The sequence below is a fragment of the Chionomys nivalis genome, chromosome 1 (genome assembly GCF_950005125.1).
Source record: "Chionomys nivalis chromosome 1, mChiNiv1.1, whole genome shotgun sequence".
NCBI lineage: Eukaryota > Metazoa > Chordata > Mammalia > Rodentia > Cricetidae > Chionomys > Chionomys nivalis.
The window spans coordinates 8844346-8867418 of NC_080086.1; the positions used below are offsets into that span (position 1 = coordinate 8844346).

At 37.0% G+C, this 23073-nt stretch overlaps 1 protein-coding gene across 4 annotated transcripts in view; it reads left to right on the forward strand.

The window, feature by feature from the left end:
* The first annotated feature begins 17073 nt into the window (after positions 1-17073).
* The window catches only part of LOC130873907 (solute carrier organic anion transporter family member 1A5-like), a 72428-nt gene continuing 66428 nt past the window's right edge, over positions 17074-23073 (forward strand). For 2 of the 4 annotated variants that reach the window (XM_057768950.1, XM_057768940.1), the window contains exons 1-2: positions 17074-17133; positions 21742-21883. In XM_057768950.1, the coding sequence (XP_057624933.1) occupies positions 17074-17133; positions 21742-21883 (202 nt within the window). Of the gene's footprint in view, positions 17134-21741; positions 21884-23073 lie in introns of those variants that run through there. The other 2 variants (XM_057768958.1, XM_057768965.1) reach the window with 2 other exon arrangements.

A 23073-nucleotide genomic window follows, 5' to 3' on the forward strand; every position in this document is an offset into this window, starting at 1 on the left:
TGCCCCAATGGTACGGAAGAACTTTGAGTGACTGTCCAGGCAGCAAGATGTCTCTGTCAATTTTAGAGTATTGAAAGTTGCTTACAATGTACTACCTGTTTATTAGTTAATATTATGTCATTCTTGATTCTTTGATGGAGTTGAAGAATTTATAGTTATAGATTTTCTTAGTTATGATAAGACATAAAGTAGATAAATATTGTGACTATAATTCTGAATTGATACCTGTTTTGTTACATGTAATTTTACTATGTTAAAGTTAAAGCCTTCCTTTTTGTTTAAACAGAAAAGGGGAAATGGTATGGGAGGTCTTTCTGTCTATGTCTTGCTCTTATTGGTTAATGAATAAAGAAACTGCCTTGGCCTGTTAATAGGACAAAACTTAGGTAGGCGGGGAAAACTGGACTGAATGCTGAGAAAAGGCAGGCAGAGAAGGAAGCAATGAAGTCTCTGCCAGAATCAGACATGCTGAAACTTTGCTGGTAGGCACTGCCACATGGCGATACATAGATAAATGGAGATGGGTTAAATTAAGATGTAAGAGTTAGCCAATAAGAAATTAGAGCTAATGGGCCAAGCAGTGTTTTAATTAATACAGTTTCTGTGTGATTCTTTCAGGGCTAAGCTAGCTAGGCAGCTGGGAAGAACAAGCTGCCCCACTACAACACCAGTCCTTTTAATTAAAAAAGAGAAAAAACAAAGAAACACAAAATTAAGAAGTTGGAGGTATATTAGGTAGAATTTACCAATTAGGTGATCTTGCCGGCAGCTAGAGTATATCATAACAGGAGAGGCTATACGCAGTTGGTCAGGTGGAGGGCACTGTGTCTCAAACATTCAGAAACACTGCGCTCTATGGAATGGTGCATAAATCTGCGGTATTATCCTTCTTTATATTTTATTGATGTGTGAAAACTCCTGTTCAAAACCAGCACAAATAATCTTTTAGTACCTAAGTCATTTGTTGATGCTTTGGATTAACTTATTTACAAGCATCTCCCATTCATATTCTCAGAGTAGAAAATCATCTGGACTAATTTATTCCTCACTCACTTCCCTTTAACTTTTGTTTTTAATCTTCACTGAGATCATATTTAGTGTTTTGTTCTACTTGGGAAGTCCACAATGCCTTGATCCCATTGATTTCTCTAGGTCCCTTTATTCCCTTCAGTGAATGGTCACATACATGTTCTATGACATCCTTTTAACTCAAAAATTCTTCAAATAACCCTTACTTATCTTTTAAAAATATTATTTATTTTTTATTTGTTGGCATTTGGCTTGCTTGTATCTATCTGAGCCATGTGAATATAGCAAACTCAGAGGCCAGAAGAGTGTGTTGGATACCTGGAACAGGCGATAAAGTTAGTAATGAACTGGGTATTGAGAATTGAACATGTGTTCTATGTAATAATAGGTGCGCTTTTGACTTCTGAGTTATCTCTCTAGCCCCCACCTTTCCTTTCTCTAACATAGCCCGCTATCCCTTCTTATACAAGCACTAATCAATCACACAAAACAGGATAAAAATGTATGTGGACAGCAAATCTTACTGACAGGTGAAAGAGATAAACAGCAAACAGGTCTTTCCAGAATGGGTGTTGAAATCGTGGGGGGAGCATACAAGTGTTTCCATGTTTCTACTAAGTGGAAGCACAGTATTTTATTGATCTCAATCTAGGTAAAGTTCTGGTCAAATGCAAAAAGAAATACATGACAATAACCCACAAGCAAATTGGCATCAAACAATGAGAAAAGATTTTTTTCCATTGCTATAGTCTTGTGAACACAGAATCAAGCAGCCAGAGGTAAAGTTATCAGAGGAGATAAACAGAATCAAACCCCAAAGCAATCACAGATACAAATAAGTGCTGTCCTTGGCAAGAAAAAAATATGTGGCAAAAATTCTGCCAGAGGTTCACGTTTATTTCAATGAACTCAGAGATGTCATACAATATTGATTGGTGCAACAACAATAATAATCTGGCACTGTTTTAGATTTCAGTCAAACACATCAGAAGAAATTAAGATAGTAATGTAAGTCAGATTTTAAAAAGTTACCCAAATTTGATAATAAATAGAAAATATTTTCTGTAATGCAGAAAAAATATTTTTAATGCAGGTCATTGTGATTCATGGAGACATGCAGATGAGTGTAACAACCTCACAGTCATTAATACTCTACTTTTTTTCTGTGAAATTGCCATCCTAATCTTGTAAACAGTTTACAACTAATTGAATGTGTACTTTGTAGTGTGCTATGCCTTTCTTTAAAATTTATTGTCTTTATTGTGTTGAAGGGTACTGATATGTACGTTGTGTGGTATATTGTGTGTTATACTACATGGTATGTGATACATGGTATGATATGAGTAAGAGTATGTGTGTTGGGGGCAACTGTTTGGAGTAGATTCTCTCCTGTCTTTATGTGGGTTCTGGGGCTCAGCCTCAGATCACAATGCCATATAATGTCATTCTTAGCTTCTTTTTGCATTCTAAAGTGGTAATTCATTCTCTTCATATTATTTAAAATATGCAATAAGATGAAAATGATATTAGCATTCAAAATAAGATTGTCCACAGGAAATCTGTCTCTCAGGAGGAAATTTTCTGTACATTGAAAGGATTGTGAGTTGCACAGGTTATTTCATTCAATGCTATACTAAACAATTTATGTTTCATTACATAATAAGCTACAAGCAAATGTTGAATTCTTAGTAGGTTAGCTACTTAAGATGATGTTTATCAGAAATTGTGAAAATTCTTACCTATGTATCATATGAGGGAGTAGATAAGCAGAGATTGTCAATAATGGGTATCTATTTTTTTTTTAAATATTTATTTATTTATTTATTTATTTATTTATTATGTATACACTATTCTGTCTGTGTGTATGCCTGAAGGCCAGAAGAGGGCACCAGACCTCTTTACAGATGGTTGTGAGCCACCATGTGGTTGCTGGGAATTGAACTCAGGACCTTTGGAAGAGCAGGCAATGCTCTTAACCACTGAGCCATCTCTCCAGCCCAATGGGTATCTATTTACTATAATGAAAATGAAGTCTACAAGTACAGAAAGAAAGACCACTGCTGGACCAGAACTGGAAGCATCAGTGTGTCCTCACTTTTATTATTTTTATATTTAGGTAAGTATATATGGACACATACATCTATTTCCTATCTGTGTATGACCATCTCTATATCTCTGTCTATGTCTTGGTTCCTATATATTAATTTTTAGCAATGGAAATCAATTTTCTGGAGGAACGTTTGTCTTGAGAGATCTTCTGGGAAAAGTAAGAATAAATAAATAAACCTAGATCATCTCATGATATGAAGTGAAGAAGCTGCCAGGCTGGGGACAGAAAATGAAGAAATAGCCATCAATAGGAACAAAGAATAAACAATTGGACAATAATAGCAACTTTCAAAATGATATAATATTTGAAGGGCCAGTGTCATTCACAACGGTTCCTTTACATGCAGGACTTAAATTGACATAACTTCTACTAGAAAAAATTGAACATGACTTTGGTATAGTAATGGTTAATTTTCATTGTCAACTTGACTGGATTTAAAGATTCCTTGGAAATGTATACCTATTGGGCACTATACAGAAAGTTTAACTGAGGTGGGAAAAGAATGGGTGACACTATCTTATGGGCTAGGGTCTTCCAGACTAAGTCAATAAGACAAAGTAAGCTAACACTAGCTTTCCAACAGTGGCTGCAGTAAGACACCTCTCAACAGTCTTACCCTTCCCTCTCTACCATGATGGACTGCACCATCAAGGTGTGAGACAAAATAATTTCTTTCCTATATAGCTTATATTTGTCATAGCAGGATCTTGAACTGTTCACATCATCACACAGAGACCTTTATATTAATTATGAAAGTTGTCTTATCTTAGCTTTTTCCAGTAGCTCTTATAACTTACATTAACCTTTCCTCTTCATCTATCTTTTGCCTCAGGGCTTTTTACTTTTCTTTTATTCCAGATGTCCTATTTTCGTGCTTCTTCTGTTTGTTTGGCTGCTTGTTTGGCTGGACCCAGGTGTCTCCCTCTCTTTCTCCCTCTGTCTCTCTTCTCTTTCAGTCTAAATTTTCTCCCATTTATTCTCCCTGTCCAACAACCCTGAATATCCTTCAATTGCCTTGCTATTGACTATTCAACTTTTTACTTCACTGATAAGGTGCTTTAGATAGGCAAAGCAACACATATTTACATAATTGAACAAATGATGTATAACCGAGTGTAACACATCTTTCCATACATAAACAAATTCAATACAGATTTACATAGTTAAAGTAATATTCCACAACATAAACCAATGCAACACATCTTTTTATAGTTAAAGTAATATTTTTTGTCTAATTAAAAAAAAAGATTTCAGCTTTAACATAGAAAGACAATTATCAAGAATTACATTTATATCTAGTACATTTGTGTATGACAAGTTCACGGAGAAAACACTTTATTCTTCATTCTATCTTGATTAGTACTGTACTTAATTTGTCACCTCTTACAACTAAGGAAACTATGTAGATAACTATCTAGTTTTCAACTTCATAATATATCCCAAGAACATTTATATTACTCAAGTAAATAGGAAGTACATAGCTAGTCACTGCCATTTCCAAAACTGTAGAAATGACAGAGACATCTGGGTGCCTGGAGTACCACCCACACTTCTTTATAATATTGGGACATCAAACTTCACCATACAGGCCAAGCATATCTTGCAGAATTTTATGTCAAGCAGGAATTTAAAATGACTGTACCACTTGTCTTGGTAAAGTTCTGCTGCCTTTTTTATTTGTATCTTGCTTGTCCAGTTTGGATGGAATACTGTCACCAGTTAAAGCAAGGACAGATACTTGCTCAGATGGATAGCTTTGCCACAATGAAAGCAAACTCCATATGGAGTTTCTTTTATGTCTATCATCCTTTTATGAAGTAGATTAGTACTTCCAGGAGCAGATATTTTTCACTGTCATGAAAAACCTTAGGTTATTGAACATCTTAAATGTTATATTCTGTAGGTCTCAGAAGCATTTGACATTCACCTAGTTAGGTAAAATATATCTGTTTAACCTTGAAAACATACCTAATATGACTATAAGTTTGATTATTATATAATCAAATCATGTAGATATCATACTAATAATCTATATTTCTGAATTATACATTACATATTTAAATAACTCCAATAAACACAATATCACAAACAATAGTAGAAACATACAAACCATATAACAAAAATATCTTTAAATTTTTATCAATATACAAAAACCCTTACTAATGTAAAATATTTGGCATATTATATTCATATACCCCCAAATGATGACAAATATCCATAACCCATCAAATGTCTAAAATCTACCCACTTCCCTACTTGGGAAAGTGAGCCTTGTGTTCTCTAGACTGCTTCCTGTTGTCTGTGGGTGACAACGTCTCCAGGGGTCCATGAGAAAATGGAGACAATGATCAAGTCCTAGGAAAACTAGTTGTAACCTTTGTTGTCCAGTCTGATAACTCTTTACATCTTGAGGGACAAGTATATATGTCACCTTTCTTATAGTTTTTGTTGTTTATTTCTTAATGTCTGTAATCAAGATTTTCAGCAGGTCTCCCCTGACCAAACCTGATATTTGTTGACCTTGAAGGAATCCATGCACTTTTGTTTCCATGGGAATGAAAGCATAACCTCTCTCCCAATGCAATTACATTTCTTGAAATCCATTTTAAAGTTAAGACATTCCTAAGGTATCTAGTCCGGTTTAATCCAGCAGTCCCGTTTACAATCCCACATCTCTCAGCATTCAAAAAATCAAAGTCAACACAACACACATACAGGATCCAGATTCCCTGTGTATTTCCCATCTTTACATGTCTTTTTTACTTTATATTACTTTACTGTTTCTTTAAAGATTTTATTATCTCTAAACTATATATTTTCCTTATGAATGTCTATACCCATTTTCTTTTCTTTCTTAAACCTATGCACATTTTTAAACACATTGCATTGTCAGAATTCATCAGTAATTTACCTTTTGGGATACCGGCTCTTTGGGCATATTCTGAGGGGCTATGTATGCACTATAAGTTGCACGAAGAAATATGCTCCCTCTCTTGCTTAGTGTGAGGAAAGACATAAGATGAAAGAGAGACAGCACAAGATCAGTGATAATTTCAGCCCTTTCTCTGTATTTGTGAGTTCATTCTTTTCCATTGGAACCCCTTAATAAATTGGTTTCATTTACCTCTAATTCTGCAAAAACACTGTAACCTGTTACTGCATGTCTTGATCCTTTTCTGACTGCATGAGCCAAAGCTTAGTAGCATAGCTTTATGTGGGTAACTTGTTTATCCCCTACGAAGAGGTGCATTGACTGGGAGCTGCTTCTCACCAGAAGCTCCATTCAACTGTCCCAGCTCTAGGAAGTTGGTGCTCCTCCCTGAGAATTTTTACTTAGTTCACTGTTTCTTCCTAATGTACCAGCTACTCAATTACTTGTTTGGCAGAGTCTTTTAAAGGAGCTCTATCCATTTTTCTTTCTTTTTTAAGATTTCTTAGGCCACACGTAGAAATTAGGTCCTCACATTGGGTATCAAATGTAGTAAGCTTTCTAGCACTGCCAGCCCCAAATCATAACATGAAGATTTATCATTACTTATGAATGCACAGCCTTAACTTATGCTTGTTTCATTAACTCTTTTAGCTGAGAGTAGCCTGTTTCACTTTATCTACATTTTGCATGGGGACATTTTACCATTCCCTCATTCTGTATGTCCTACTTCTCTACTTCCTCTGAGTCTGTCTGTCTGGTCACTGCCTGTCTCTCTGTCTGGCCAAGGGTTTCTCCATCATTATCTCCTCTTTTACTTAGATTCATTCTCTTAGTTAGTCACTTTGTCTGCCATCCTCACCTATTGCTCTACTGCTTAGCTATTAGCTAAACAAATTTTTATCAGTCCAATCAGGAGCTTTAGGCAGGCGATGGAACACAATTTTACATCATTAAAATTCTAGCATAAACAAACGTAACTTTTATTGTTAATTGCAGCATAAAAATTCAACAGACATTTACATCGTTAAAATGACAGTCTGTAACATAATCAAAAGTAACTTATCTTTACATAGTTTAAGTAATATTCCACAATGTTCTGTCAGATATTTTTTCTCAGAAATTTAAAAGGCAGCTAATGCAATGATCAAGGATGTAGACCTTAACTCACTTAGTATAATAAAAAGCTTGAAGTCCATACTGATTTGAGTGAGTAAATATTGAGAAATAAGGGAAACAGTCTCCTAGCACAGAATATCAGCTGGTGCATTTTACACAAATAATGGATTTTAAATTGCCACTGAGTGCTAAAACTAGTGAATTAATGATATACAAGAGACTATGTGATGTATAGAACTCCACACAAACGTTCTATGATTAAAATGGGAAAATACCTTGATACTAAGAGAACTGGAAGATACACATGGACCACATAACCAAAGCTCCCTTTACCAATACTGGGACAAATGAGCATTACATGCCTGGGCACATTGGGAAGGTATCATATCATTCCCACAATATTCCCACACTAGCGGTGTAATGACAGCCTTATCATGAAGGGAATTTAGACAGATTAGTATTGGGAGGTATTTTGAACAGCTGGCATTCTTAGAAATTTCAACAAAAAATTGATGTGTGTGAGTCTGTGTGTCTGTTACATGGTTTTTGTGCCAAAGGAGGCTAGACAAAAGTGTTGAATACCTTTAGCTCGAGTTATAGGTACTTCTGAACCATCTGATGTGTGCTCTGGGAAGAACAAAAAGTGCTTTTAACCAAAAAACCATCTCTCAGCCCCATGATGTTCTCTGTACAAGGTCAAGAATCCCTCTCTTGCCAAGAAAAGGACAAAACACTGGTTCTTATCTATAAACTACAGATAATCACCTAAACACATGTCTGAGATTGGATTTGTGATACGGGAAGTCCTTCTGTATATGTGTTGCTTTTATTGGTTAATGAATAAAGAATCTGGCTTGGCCTATGATAGGGCAGAGTACAACTAGGTGGAGAAACCTAAACTGAATACTGAGAGAAATAAGGCAGTGTTGTGAGAAGCCATGAAGCCATCAGAGGAGAAAGACACAAGCTACTAACTGGAACCTTGCTGGTAGGTCACAAGCCTCATGGTAAAATATGAAATAATGAAAATGGGTTAATTTAAGATATATGAGTAAGCCAGAAATATGCTGAAGCTATTGGCCAAACAGTATTGTAAATAATATAGTTTCTTTGTGATTATTTCAAGTCAGAGCAGTCCGGAAATGAACAAGTGGCCTCCAACAACAGATTGTGTCTTGGGACAGTACTAGAAAACCTATTAAGGAGGCTTTTCAATGGTTCAGTGGGTAAAAGTCAGTTGTTGCCTTGGACGTATACCTGAATGACATGCCCAAAACCCTTGTGGTGGAAGGAGAGTACTGACTCTTGCAATATTTCTTCTGACCTACACATGTATGATATAGCACAAATTCAACACACACATATATGCACATACAAAATAAATAACTGTGATGATTTTTTCCAAAAAGTATAAAAATGTATTTTTAGGACAACAGGTCTAAATGGCATATAAAAGTTTATCATGTATTTGCTAGTACATTAATGTTAAATCTAAGATTTTAATCAAAATAAAAAATTATGAGAAAACACTGGTGTCTAAAACAGTTTACATAGAGCTCTTTATATAAATTCTACATTCACAAAGTTATCTGTGCCAAATTGTCTTATGTAAACAGGTATAAAGACAAGCATTCAGCTAGATAGTGAATACATGCAACTTTTAAAAAACCAGGAATTTTAGTTTTCAATGTGTGTGTTGGAGAGCTCTAGTAGGCCTCTGTGTGCAAGGACTACAATAGTATTGGTGCTTCAGTGGTAAAAAAAAAAGATTGTAATTGGACCAATGCCGTCAATTCCTTTTGTCCTGTAAATCCTTCTGAAAGAAAACCACTCCAAAAGAGCTACATGCACTGAGTCCACTAATTAATTTTCACTTTCAACTTTGTGTTTTAAAGGTTATTCAGATAGGGACTTATGGGTCATTGTTTTGTAGTAGCTTTGAAAGGAACTCCCAATTTGGATTTTGGACTTCAAATATGTACTGATGATGCATTGAGATGAGACTATTGATTCAGCTGCCCGAATGTTTTGTAATTAAATACAGGGAAAAATGCCAGAATCACAAAATTAATCAACGGTACTCACAAACACATCATGCTGAAATATCCAAGGAACTATCTCCTGACCCAGTTTTAAAAGCACTGTAGACTTTAAATCTATTCTGCAGCAGCAAACAACAACGATTAACCGACTCTTGCTTGTGTGGTCATTTTATAATATGTGTTAAGATATTGAATTTGGCAGTGAGGATTATGGTTGTTTTGGTTAGTGTTCATCTGTTTTCACATCCGTTCACTCCTATACTCTATTTATTCTATATACCAGACTGAACACAAAGGTTCCCTGTCTATCAGACTCTGTTAGGATGTGTTACTGGTAAATATTTGTGTGGCATTGTGATTATGGAGAATGAGGAAATTCCAGGGCTTTCCTAGTTTCCATAGGTGGCTTTCTAATATTGAGATCTCCAGCCTGTGCATCTCAGCTTCTTCACCTCCTGATTTAACCTGCTTCCCAGTTTGACTTTTTAACTCTTCTTTTGTCTTTGTGACTGTCTTCTCACAATAAATTCTTTTGGTTTTGGTTATAAACTGTTTTCTTCTCTGCACTTTGAAGACAATAAATGCTGTTTTTATTTGTGGTTAGAGAAACTGAGTGGTCTATCCCAAAACGCGCAGATAGTTTGCAAACAACTTATCTTCAAGCTTTTACTTATTTCAAAGAAGAAGAAGCTAAGCTATTATGCTGCACTCAGATGAAACAGGCATAAGAATGGTTCTCATTAATCTTCTTTTCCCTCTGACACTGACTGCATGATGGCAATAGCTACCCCCACCAGTTTATGATCTGTCTCTCCCACAGCTTCTGTGACCTCTTGAGAGTAAGCACAAGCTTCATCTTCTTTATCTTCAGATCTGTGATACCTACAACTGTGCTCAGATTTTAGTAAAGCCTTAATAAACTTTTGTGGAGTGAATGAATATTATTCACTACCATTGACAGGGTGACTGTTTAATTCCAGCCCCAAGTCACAGTGTTGATGGGAGATATGCAGTTCATTTTCATAACAACCTTGCATGATAGACATAAATATTCCTGTGCTTCAATATAAAAAGGCAAAAAAATCATATAGGCAAGTCAACACATCTGGGATTAAAGACACAATGGTGTCTCATACCTGACACTCTCCAGATGTCTCCTCTTTAAGATGTGAATGAGAAAATGTACACATAAATGGATTAGGGGAAATCCTGGGGTTTTGCTGTATTTTCAGATATGAGGGGTACATGGAAAGATGTAAACTTTTTTTATATGAGAAAAAAAAAGTTCAACTATTTTCTTCCACAAGATTAAGATTTCTACTTTTGTTCCTCAAATTCTGCCTGTGCAGATAAAGAAAGGAGAATAATTGAGACCATATAAAAATTATAATTTCCACTGCATTGCTCTCTGAGAACAACAGTATTGGATAATGAGCAGAGTAAGGCAAGCTTTCTTCAGGAACTGCAGCAACTTTGGGGAATGCTTCAGTCTAGACTGAGTACAGTTCAGGATAAAGTGGAAATCAGTGGGGACTCACAGACAAGGAGGGTGGAGGGATGCCATCCAGAGGAAACATCATGCCAGCTGTTTTAGTGCGTGCTAAAACAATCTTTATTGGTGATGGAGAGAGGAGGACAAAATTGAACAAAGAAGCAAGTGGATATCTGATATATATATATAATGTAAATATAATTATATATTTATAATTATTATATAATTACATAATATTATATAATTATGTACATAATTATAATATAGAACATATATGTGTGTGTGTGTGTGTGTGTGTTAAGAGAGCCAGGGTTCATGACTCCTAGATGACACCCAGTTGCGTGCTGATAGGGGCTTGGATGATGTCTTTTGTACATGATTCCAACAAGGGTCAAGAAAATATCCTTGATCGGTACTGCACTACATTCCATATTCTGTGGGCCATTCTGCCTCCAGACACCATACAGATCTGAGTGACCTGAACTTCCACCTAAGGCTATGGTGATGTCTGGGGCTGTACTGTTGCAGGGAGCTGTGTCTGGGTCCTACTCGTTCTGGAGTCTGATTTATTTCCATGTTCTTTGTTGTCATAATAGGCCATGGGGATGTCCATAATTGTGCTGCAGCTGGAATCCATGTTGATGTCCATAGACCATACTGCAATTATGAGGGCCATGTTGATGTGGGTAGCCATCTCTGCCTTCTGAAGTGAAGTCATTTTTGTGTCATGATATGGACAAATTTCAGGAGCATTGTATATGTCTGTGAGCTTAATGAGGCTAGGGGAAATGTTCTTGATTTATGTTGTACACAGAGACCAGGTGGAGGCCCATGATCTGTGTTCTCATTGACTTAAGAGCAAGGAGAGTATTGTTATATGATATTGATAACTGCAGATGCACAGTTGAGAGGGAGAGATATGGAAGGCTTCTGTGACCGGCCCCCTAACTGCACCTCCCAAAGTAACAGCCAAGACAGGAAGCACCAAAGAGAACTCTTAAAAAGTGTGATGGAGGAGTAGAAGAGTAATTTCATACAATTGATGGGTTCTGTCATAGGTTTGGAGGGATGGTGTGGGAGGTCCTTCTGTCTATGTGCTGCTTTCATTCATTAATCAATAAAGATACAAGCTTGGCCTAATAGAGTAGAACAGAGTTAGGTGGGGAAAACTAAATGGAATGCTGGGAGAAAAAAAGAAGAGTGAGATAGGCTCTATGTAGCCCCATTGGAGCCAGAAAGAACTTTACCTGGTGAGCCACAGCCATGTGGTGATACATAGATTACTAGAAATAGGTTAAATTAAGATGTAAGAGTTAGCCAATAAGAAGCTAGAGCTAATGGGCTAAGCAGTGTTTGAAATAACAGTTTCTGTGTGATTATTTTGGGGCAGCCAAGAACCAACAAGCAGCTTCTTCCAACAAATTGGCAACCAATGTGGGGCTTGAATCCTTGATCCTGAGATTAAGAGTTTCATGCTCTCCAGACTGAGACAGCTAGGCAGCCGAGAACCAACAAGTGGCCTCCCTCCTCCAATAGAGGGTCACAACTAAGTTCTATTTAAGGAGCAGACCACTATGAATTTACCATGCTCCACTGAGTATATAGGTAACACAAAGTGATCTTTTTTTTCTTTTTCTTGTTTTTAATTCTTTTTGGGGTGTCACAAGGGGGCTGTAAGCATGAGAAAACTGGTAAGGAATTGTGATGGGGTGCATGTTGTGAAACTCTCAGAGAATCATTTAAAATGTGATATGAAATAAAGATAGCACTCTGTGCAGTGACTTGGCCTGATTCCTGTTTTAAATGGAAAGCACAAGATTTCACAGGACTGTGTCTTAGAGAATTTGAAGCTGCCTGGTGAGACCTAGGTCAAAGCAAGTGTGGGTACAAATTTCTGCAATTATCTCTTCATTCTGTATATATGTTTCCTTCAGCATGTGACACTGATAACATTCAAACCTGGCTCTGTTAAAGGTGCAACTAAAGGCAGTTTTGAATTTCTAATTCTGTTTCTCAGTCTTAGAACACATCCAAAGCCACAAACTGGAAAGATTGCTTGTGAAGGGTTTGTCCGTGTTCCAGACTTCTTTTGCATGGCAGAATCACATGAATGGGTAATGTGTTTGATGTTGAGGTTTCTATAGAGAAGTACATTCCAGATATCTTAAATGTAGGATATAAAAGTGTACTTGTATATGTCAGGCTTAATAATTGGAATTCAGTATTGTTTCATTTTATTTCTGACTAGAAGAGCTGACTAAGATGAAATAATTTTCCTGGACTCAAACAAGTCATTGTTGATTCTCCATGCCCTTTCTTGGTTTGGTATTGGTTGAAAGCATTTCAGCTGGATGACACCCAATAGGCTGTCTCTAGCAGTTAGAGGCAATTTAGGATTTCAGGGAAAGGTGATTTTCATAAGATTTTGGCTGCTGTGACTTTTTTTTATTTTCCTCACCAGTGAGAGGACCATCTCCTAAGGCTTCATCATGTTTATATAATTTGCTTTGTTATAGTAAAACAAATCCTTTGATTCATTTATTTGATAGTACCTAGTAAAGGTGGAATGAACAACATGTAGGTACTGATAATCACAAACTGTTTGGATACTGAGCATGAGTGAGTGTGCTTATTCACCTGTACAGAGTTGTATTTTCCTGGGATAGAGATGCCATTAAGGACCATCAAGCAAAGTGTTCCCAGTACTAGGGTTTCTGTTCAGTATATATACAGTGTCAGTACTAAAAGGTAATTACTTTTCTAGATACTGTCTATGTAGCATGCTCACGCACTGACTTAGCAATTCTGTACTGTGCTCTTAAAATGTTTGAGAGAGCAGACATTACATCATACACTTTAGAATGAAACAAACATTGCAAAATCATTCAGAGCTGTAGATTCTTTTTCTTAAGAACAACAGTGGTGTGTTCCTGTGCTTCATTTGGGTGCTAAAGAAGGGGAGACCTGGCAGTGTTCTCTGCTTAATAAAAGTGTAACATTCTGTTTTCATGAGCACTGATGAGTGACACATATTTGTCTGTGATACTGCATGATCCTGACAACAGAAGCATTGTTTAAACAATGCTGAGCTAACAAAGGTACACTGTTCATGTGACTGCCACTTACTCGGCACACATTTCTCATTTTGGTTCAATGTACACAACAGGGGAATGTGACATGATTCAGCATTAAGTTTTGTTGAATAAATATGTTTGCTTTGCCTCATTTCCTCTATGCATATTTTGAAAAGACACAATGTTTTTCAAAGAAAGCATTGGCACAGTGGAGGAAGGTTTGTGTTAGTCTATTTACATTGAATCTGGTTTCAAGAGCTTGGCTTTGCACAGTTTATTTACAGTCAAGACACTTGTTTGTAAAACTTCTCTGACAGAGCAAAAGCATTTGGAAAGGAATCTCAAGGTGGTGATAAAAAATACCTCGATGATTACTTAGTGTGCACAGGAAAAGCCATCCAAAGATCTGGATGACAACTCCAGTTCCACTTTGCTAAATAAAGGACAAGTAGATATTGAGATAAGTTACATTTTAAGACACTAAGGAAAGAGAAGGCAGCTTTGATATGGGAGAGGAGTAAGCTTTCTTAGTGATGTGCAGGGAGACCATTCTGGACTCAGGAAGGGCAAGAAGGCAGAGAAGCTAGAAAAGACTGATGAGAGATTGCATTAAGAATCAAGATGAGGAGAAGAGGCAGGGAGGAAAGTCCAGAGATTGATGTTTCATCTGTATTTGGTATAGATTTAAATCATGAATCTTTTCTCTACTGAATATTGCCACTTTCTGTCATTTTTTTCTCAATCAGTATTAGGTCTTCTTAGGAAGTTAATGGATCTAAAATTTTACGTGGGAGCCTAGAGTCTAAGATCTCATTCCTATGTCTGTTCATAACTGCCAAGACAGTCGCTATAATTTTCATCTAGATCCTATGAATTTTCTTTCTTATTTACACAGTAAAGAAGTTGTACCTCAGCCTATGTGACCCCATTCTATCCCAGGGCACCTCTATTATTTTTTTAAAAAAATGAAATTTTATCTTTTTCAGAAGAAGCCTAGGTTCCTCGGGATTTGAGACAAACAACTTACTCTGGTGACTGAGGTGTCTCAAACAACTTCACTTCTCTATAGAATAACATGTTTCTCTTGTTCTTTGTTCAGTCTTGATGCTTCATGAACATAGTAAATGTTCAGTAAATATTTGTTATAACTTCAAGGCAGTAAAGAGACCTAGTGTCATACATAATTATTCAGTTGTGAATGGGATTTGAAAATCTGGCAAATGGTTTAAATGTTTTATAAACTTAGAATCATTCTGAATTGCATGCTGAATGAATTTTGTTCAGAGGACTTTCACAAATTAGTTTTGTTGATGTGGGTAAAAAATAATACTGGTATGTTGAAATGGACTTTCTAGAATAAGTATAAAATTAAAATGATGATGAAAATGTCCTACTTCCAAGACACAAAATAGTTTGATGAGGCTAGTACTGTTAAATAGATTTCAAGTCACCTTTCTGCATTGTATATTAATACTTGCACCTGCATAAAACCTATACAGAGAGGTGCATGTTTGTCCATACATAAGATGTAGTGATAAACAAGCTTGCAAGATGTCTCTTTGGGTTTCTGGTATTTTCATATCCCTACATTTTAAAACATTGAAATTCTAGATGTATCTGTTGTTTATATTTGTATCAATTTTTGATTAAAATTTTATGTCTCCCTAGGTTTCTGTGAGTCAAAGTCTCTAAAAGTTTTTCTCATATTGAGATTCCAGGGAAGTTTGGAATGTAAAGACCTCAAGAAGGAAGCCTGGAAAGCAGCCTTTATGAACTTAGTTGGGCAAAGGTTGAGAAAAAAACCCAAGAGATATCTTCGAGTTCTTAAAGGCAGCAGCCTTCAAGTAAGTTGAAAGGGCACCACCTGGGTTTCTTTTGCTTTGTTAAAGAACTGAAAAGTTTTATTTTAACTACATTGACATTAGGTTAACATCAGAGCCTAATAAGCTCTGAGTCATGCTTTAATAACACGAAAATCTAATTAAAGTAGTTTGCATTGGCTTTTTCAGTCGAAATCAACAAACCAATGTAGATTGACAGTATAAAATAGTCCCACACTAGCTCAGAGTTGAATATAATATAATATATATAATAATATAATATAATATACAGTCCACTACACAAGCAGGGAACAGGAACAGAATCCAGCAGCTGAGAGAGAGAGATAGGGCGAGAGAGAGAGAGAGAGAGAGAGGGAGAGAGAGAGAGAGAGAGAATGAATTATGGCTGCATTTATAGTATAAGTGACCATGCCCAAGTGGAAGGGTATCTTGAAGGAGTTCCCACAGCAAACCAAAACTTCTCCTATAGCATTATTTTCAAGATCAGTCAGAATAAAAAACTTCCTAGGTAATTTTATAATATTCAAGGTATTAGTTAAGTTGATCCTATTCAAATGTTTATGTGTACATGTATGTGAATGCAGTGAATATGTACGTATGGATATGTATGTATATGTAAATGTGTGTGCAGGTGCAGATGCCCATACATAGATGAGTCAATACGTAATGTTTTCCTCTACCTTAGGTTTTATAATGGAATTTTTTTCACAATTTTTTCGGTTGTTCATTTGGTTAGAGTACCAGATTGACACACTACTGTGATACTTCTGTCTGGGTCCTCCCAGTGTTGGGGTTACAGGCAGTTTCCCAGATGATCACTTGATTGCTAAGAATTTAAACTGAGGTCCTCAGTCATAGGAATCAAACACATTACCAACTGAATCACCTCCACAGCTGTGCTGAACAGTTTTATATCAACTTGACACAGGCTAGAGACATTTGGGTAGGGGGACTATTAATTGAAAAACAGTCCCAAGGAGACATGGTCTTTTCTGTGGTGCATTTTCTTGATTGAAAATTAATGGTGGAGGGCCCAGCTCACTGTGGGTGGATAACTGGGATGGCCATCCTGGGTTGTCTAAGAAATCAGGCAGTGCAAGCCATAAGGAACAAAAGAGGAAACAGTGTTTCTCCATGGCCTCTGCAACTGCACCTGTATTCAGGGTGCTGCCATGAGTTTCTACCCTGACATCTACCAGTGATGAACTGTCATTGAAACATTGTAAGTTAAAATAAAACCTTTCCACTTAAGTTGATTTTGTCTTGGTATTTTATCACAATAGTAATCTTGACTAAGAGACCTAGGGAAGCTTTATTTTTCATTTTTGGAATGACTCATTACAGATCAGTAAATAATTTAATTAACAATTGTTTGCTTTTTGAGAAGGAAGCAGTAAGACATTTAAAACATAAACATCTGGAAACCATCAGAAGAACATGGGAGAACCTGGGAAAAGGTTTGCAACCCATGGGGTGACATGCTTTTCGAAAATGAAGGTATGAATTATTTAGATATATGTGCATGTATATATGCATGACAATCTTTTAAAGCAAGCACTGAAAATTCTTGTAACATTGCTCAGCTTATATGAAGTTTCCCAACATAAAAACTATTTTGCCTAATGTGTTCTTAATGTACTGCCTTAAAGAAATTGATTTTATTATTATGGTTATCTAACTAGGATTATTTAACTAGAAAGATTTTTCAGACTAATCTATATTACAGATTCTCAACTTATGATCTGAGACCCATTAAGGGTTGAAGACCCTTTCACAGGGGTCACCTAGGGTCATTGGAAAGCACAGCTATTTACTTTACAATTCATAACAGTAGGAAAATTGAAGCTATGAAGGAACAAATAAAAATCATTTCATGGTTGGGTCCAACTGACCATGAGGAATTGTATTAAAGGATGCATTATAAAGGTTGATTATCACTGTTTTAGGGAGTCTTAAAGGAGCATGAGGCTTAAAATATTTTATATGTGTATTATACTGTGATGGAATTTGGTCTGTGGTCAGAGGTCCAGCCAGTGCCCAGTTCTGAAGGATTTTTGAGAAAAGATCAGGTCACACCTAGGAAACAGTTCCTGAATAGGAGTGCTATGTTGATTAATATGCAAAGATCTAGTCAGATGAATATATTCTATGAGCTTTGACAATATTCCAATCATTATGTAAGAGAAAATATCTATTCTGTTTACTGTTCGGGTGGTTTTCAGTAGTTTTGAGATAGTTGTCCATCTCACAGTTCCAAAGGTATCACTAAATGCAAGCTTAGCTTAACCCAGGATCTGAACATGGTTAGACTAGGTCTCTGTAGAGTTCCTCCAGGCTCCTCTCTAAGCTGCTGCCTCCTAAGTCATCCTATCACAAGTTCATTTACCTTATTCACATGTAGTGGACTCCATACACTAATGTAAAAGAGAAGAGACCTCAGACTCAGCCCTGGAAAGTGTTTTTACCTGCAGTGATGCATGAATCATTGAAATCCATCCCCACAAGTTATCCTTCAGTTCTCACATTCTGAGGAGCTCAGGGCCCCTGGATCTTAACATTTGAAAGATGTTTACTAGATGTGTCTCATTGGACAATTTGTGCAATGTGTTTGTACTTCATCTGAAAAGAATAGTGGTAGTACTACATTTTAAGACAAAACCATCATTCTGAGACGTCTGTGTTTGTGTATCCCTCTCTGTGTCTATCTCTGTATGTGTGTGAGTGCTCACCATTCAGTGCGATCGTTTTTAAGTGCTATGGGGGATTAGACCCAGATGCTCAACACAATGGCCAATACCTCTATCACTCATCTATACCTCCTTCTTCACTGTTAAATATGTTAATTACCTTCAATATATGTTTTTATGTATATGACTCTTTTGCCCCCATGTATGTTGGTGTACCACTTTTGCATCTGGTATCCTTGGAGGCCAGAAAAAGCTGTTGAATTCCCTTGAACTGAAGATACAGGTAGTTTTGAAACAATGTGGGTGCGAAGAGCTGAGCTCAGGTCCTCAGAAAGAGCATTCAGTAATCTTGACGGCTGAGCCACATCTCCAACTTCAAAGCTAAGGATAATGATGGATATTCTGATTATCAATTACCAATATTATTAGCATTTATAGTGAAATATCATCAGGTATCATAAACATTTCCCAACACTCATCTTTGATTACTGTCTCAGGGTTTCTATTACTATGAAGAAACACTAGAACCATGCAACTCCTATAAAGGAAAACATTTATCAGGGGCTAGCTTAAAATTTCTGAGGTTTAGTTCATAACTATTATGGTGGAAAGCATGGCAACCCAAGGAAGATACAGTTCTCGAGAAGGACCCAAAGGTTCTACACCTAGGTCAACAGGCAACAGGAATAGAGTGGTACTGTGCCCATCTGCAGCTTCTGAAACTTCAGAGCCACCCTCATTGACACTTCCTCCTACAAGGCCAGAGCTCCTAATGCTACTACTTGGTGGCAAGGCATTCAAATCTATGAGCTTCTGGGGCCATTCCTAATCAAGCCACCACAGTTACTTCAGAGTTTAACAATGGTAGATACTGGTGTGCAGTTTATGGGAAAATGTTAAAACCGTAACTTTACAAATCAAAATTTAGAGATGATTGTTTAAAAAGAATTAGACTTCTCTGTCCAAAATGTTAGGGTGGTCAAACAGTCTACAGTGCCAGACTGAAGCTTCTGCTTCTTATGTTTGGGAAACAATCATTAAGAAAAGTGTCCCAGGATAGGGGAAATGATGGCCTTAATGACCTTTAATCATGCATAGGACCGGAAATATGAAACTCATGTGAAATAATCAATTATCAATTGCATTCTCTGAAAGATTTGTAGTGGGAAGAGGGAATATTTCTGCAAATTCTATTTAGTGTTAGACAAACTTCTAGAACACTGTTAAAGTGTACTGGACTCGGTGTTCATTCTTACCATTTTATTTATTTTTATGTAAATTCTGCTTAGGTTAATCCAGATTAATTGGTACTGGTGATAAAACATTTTCCAAGCAGTAAACACTAAGCTAATCCAGGATGGCTTGCCTATTATTTCAGATGAGATTACAGAAATTCCAGAAGCTGGGATGATGACATTACCAACAACCTGTTGCTGGGATATAAGTTAAGGAAAACAGAAAGTTCATTCACTACATCATTCAAAATAAGTTCATTAGTAACAGGAAAGTAGTGAGGAGTCCTATCAGGAAACAGACACATTTTATCCTGCACCTGAGAGACCCCCAAAATATTCTGCCCTGGGTTTATATGCCCTGGACACCACTTAGACTACTGTGTTAGAGGGTTATAGGGCAAGCATATTGCCCCAGCAAGAAAAATAAAACATGTCCCTTTGCTGCGACTATTGTTTCCAGGAGTGAGACTGTAGCTTGTTTTTCTCAAGAATGTAAGGAGGACAAATCGTTGAACTAGCCAAGGACAGTACAAATTCTAATAGTTCTTAATAATAAAAGTCCAGAGTCAAGGATCTATTAAGGGGTGAAAGCTGAGAGATCAGATAAGTAGTGCTGCTAGCTACTAGAGAGAACCTTTACCAAATCATCAGACTGAAGTGTGATCCTGAGTGCCCTGTCTACAAGCCTCAAACTTCATCCTCTGACTGAATCCTTAAACTGCGTTTGTCTCTCTGAAATCTCAGACTGATACTGAGCTCCTGTCTCCTCTTTTTATCTAATTGTTCCAGTTTGAAATCATGCAGTGCATACTCATACAGAGACCTAAGTTTCCCACCTTTTGATGGGAAAAAGCTCTCTTTTAACTAATTCTTCCTTTAAGGAATCCCAAATGTCTCAACAAATCTGCCACCAAGGACAATTCAGATGCTGTTGAAGGGTGAGGCTGACTGCTACTGCATAGAATAGTAGGAGCCTGAGCAGGTTCAAGCAGAGGTCAGAGAAGAGGGTCCAAAAATTCTACCAGGAGAGAACAACGGAAAACCTAGCTGGTGAGGTGGTGACTCTGGCTGTGTGTAGCTTCAGCCTATGCTGGTGACAGCAAGACCATGGTCAAGCAGCTTTTCCGTATTTCTCACCCCAAAAGTTGTTCACCAGATGTAGGACAAACTCTTATTATTCTTAATAATAAAATTCCTGAGTCAGATATTAGAGGTGAAAGCTGAGTGATCAGAGAAGCAGTGCAGCCAGCCACTGGAGAGACCTTTTACCTCTACCAAATCTTCACACTGAAGTGTGATCCTGTTTCCATGAATCCTCAGATTGAATTCTCTCTCTAAGAAACCTTAGGCTATATCCTCTGACTGAATACTCAAACTGCATCTGTGTCTCTGAAGCCTCAGACTGATCCTGCACTCCTGTCTCCTCCTGCCTTATGTTTCTTTTCCACCCAACCATATCACTTCTGTCTCTACCTCCTCAGTGCTGGGATTAAAGACATGTGATCCCAACTGATGGGATCACCTTTGTGTAATGTCTAAATTTCTTTTATATAGATACAATCTCATATAGCCCAGGTAGCCTTGAACTCACAGAGGTCTGTCTGCCTCTGTCTCCCAAGTGCTGGGATAAAGGTGTGTGCCAGGACGGCCTGGTCTCTGTGACTGACTAGTGGCTTAATTCTGCACTCTGATCTTCAGGAAAGTTTATTTATTATATTACACACAAAATATCACTGTAGTCAAGGACATCCAGAGACTAGTCATTCCTGAAAACATGAGCAGAAATATGCTTTGGTTTAATTCTGTGTTCTGTTTCTTATCTTCCTTAAAGTGGACAGCACTTGTCTTGGAGATAATCGTATAATGCTGAAGACCCGTCAATGACTGTGTCTTACATTGAATAGTTCCATGTCTTTCTGTATGAATAAGGTATACTGATTTAAAAAAAAAAAAAGGCAGACATGGCTTTCTAAAAACTCACCACTGCTAACCTATTATTCTAACTGAATTTCCAGAGTGAGGACAATATGGTAAAGGAGAGATTACATTTTAAATTTTCTTCCATGTACAAGGACTGTTTAATTTGGAAGCAAACCTCGTGGTAGAGGCTGTTTTGTTAGTAGGTGGCAAATATATATTGGAAAAAAAAGTTCTCACTTTTTCTTAAACGTTTTTCTTCCTAGATGTTTCTGTTGGCATTAACAGTGGCATATCTAGCCAAATCAATATCCGGAATTTATATGGTTTCCATGCTCACACAAATAGAGAGACAATTCAATATCCCCACATCTGTAGTTGGACTTATCAATGGGAGTTTTGAGATTGGTGAGTTACATGTATTGATTACTGTGTATTTATATTCTCTCTCAATTTCCTGCTTAAGATTTTCTAATCTGACTGAATTACATGCTTTCTGATGGTCTGGTCTGGTCTGGGTGTGGAGTAACCATTTATTTAAATGTACCCATGATAATATGTAATTTTTACCATATACCTTGATATGGCCTCTTTTTCTGACAATTGAAATAAGATTTAGAGTATTATTATCTAATTCCATCACTAGATAACTCAGACAGACACTAAGGCCTTTTCAAGGCATTTTAGAAGCTTGCTGTGGGAGCCTGGAGGAACTAGTTTTCTGAAGGAAAGAATAAATGCTTCTCTGCCCCCACTGTGCCAGGGAAGATGGCAGCTCTCCACTCATAGATACTGAGGAAGATGAGGATGCTTTCCTGTGTTTGAGTTGTGTCAGACACAATCCCAAAGATTTGGGTAATGAGGGTAATGAACTGGAATATGACAGTACAAATGGTGAAGGAGGGAAAGATGCCTTCTATAAACAAAGTGACCTAGAAACCTTTTGTTCTTAGTTTTTATTTTCTTCAAAGTGAAATTGATTTTAATGTATTCAACCAAAACAGCCATGAAAATCAGGACTGTGAAGTGACCAACTCACACTGAGGGTGTTCCATCTCGTCTCCCAGGATAAAAATCTTACATGTGTCCTAGGTTTTCCCAGTGCAGTCAGGATGAATGTCTTACATAGACTTTTTATAGATTCAGTCATGTTCTAGTGTGTTAGATGCAGCAAGTGCTGTCCATTCATTATCCAAGGTCCTATGGAAGACATTGAGCTAGGGAAGACAGTATCCTGAAGGGGTAAAGGTGATCCAGGAGGAGAAACAGACAGGTAAATGTGATGGGGAGATGTGTACAGGGGTTAACCATCAAATAGTTTGTGTTTGGACCAAGTCAGCCCTGTGTTATGGGAAGGTGTAAGTTGTTAGAACATGAACCTGGAGAAGTGTGCAGAGATGAAAAATGGGAAAAGACTATAGCTTGCTCTGGAATGTGTCTTTTATCATTTTGGTGCCAGAGAGCCAGTATGGGCTTTGAAGAGGGTCCTGATCTTTCTATGCTAAGGACTCCTATTGAAAACCCAATACCACCAGATTTTAGGAAATTTTAATTGTACAAAATGAAACTATATAGGTCAAAAGGAATGCAGTTACACT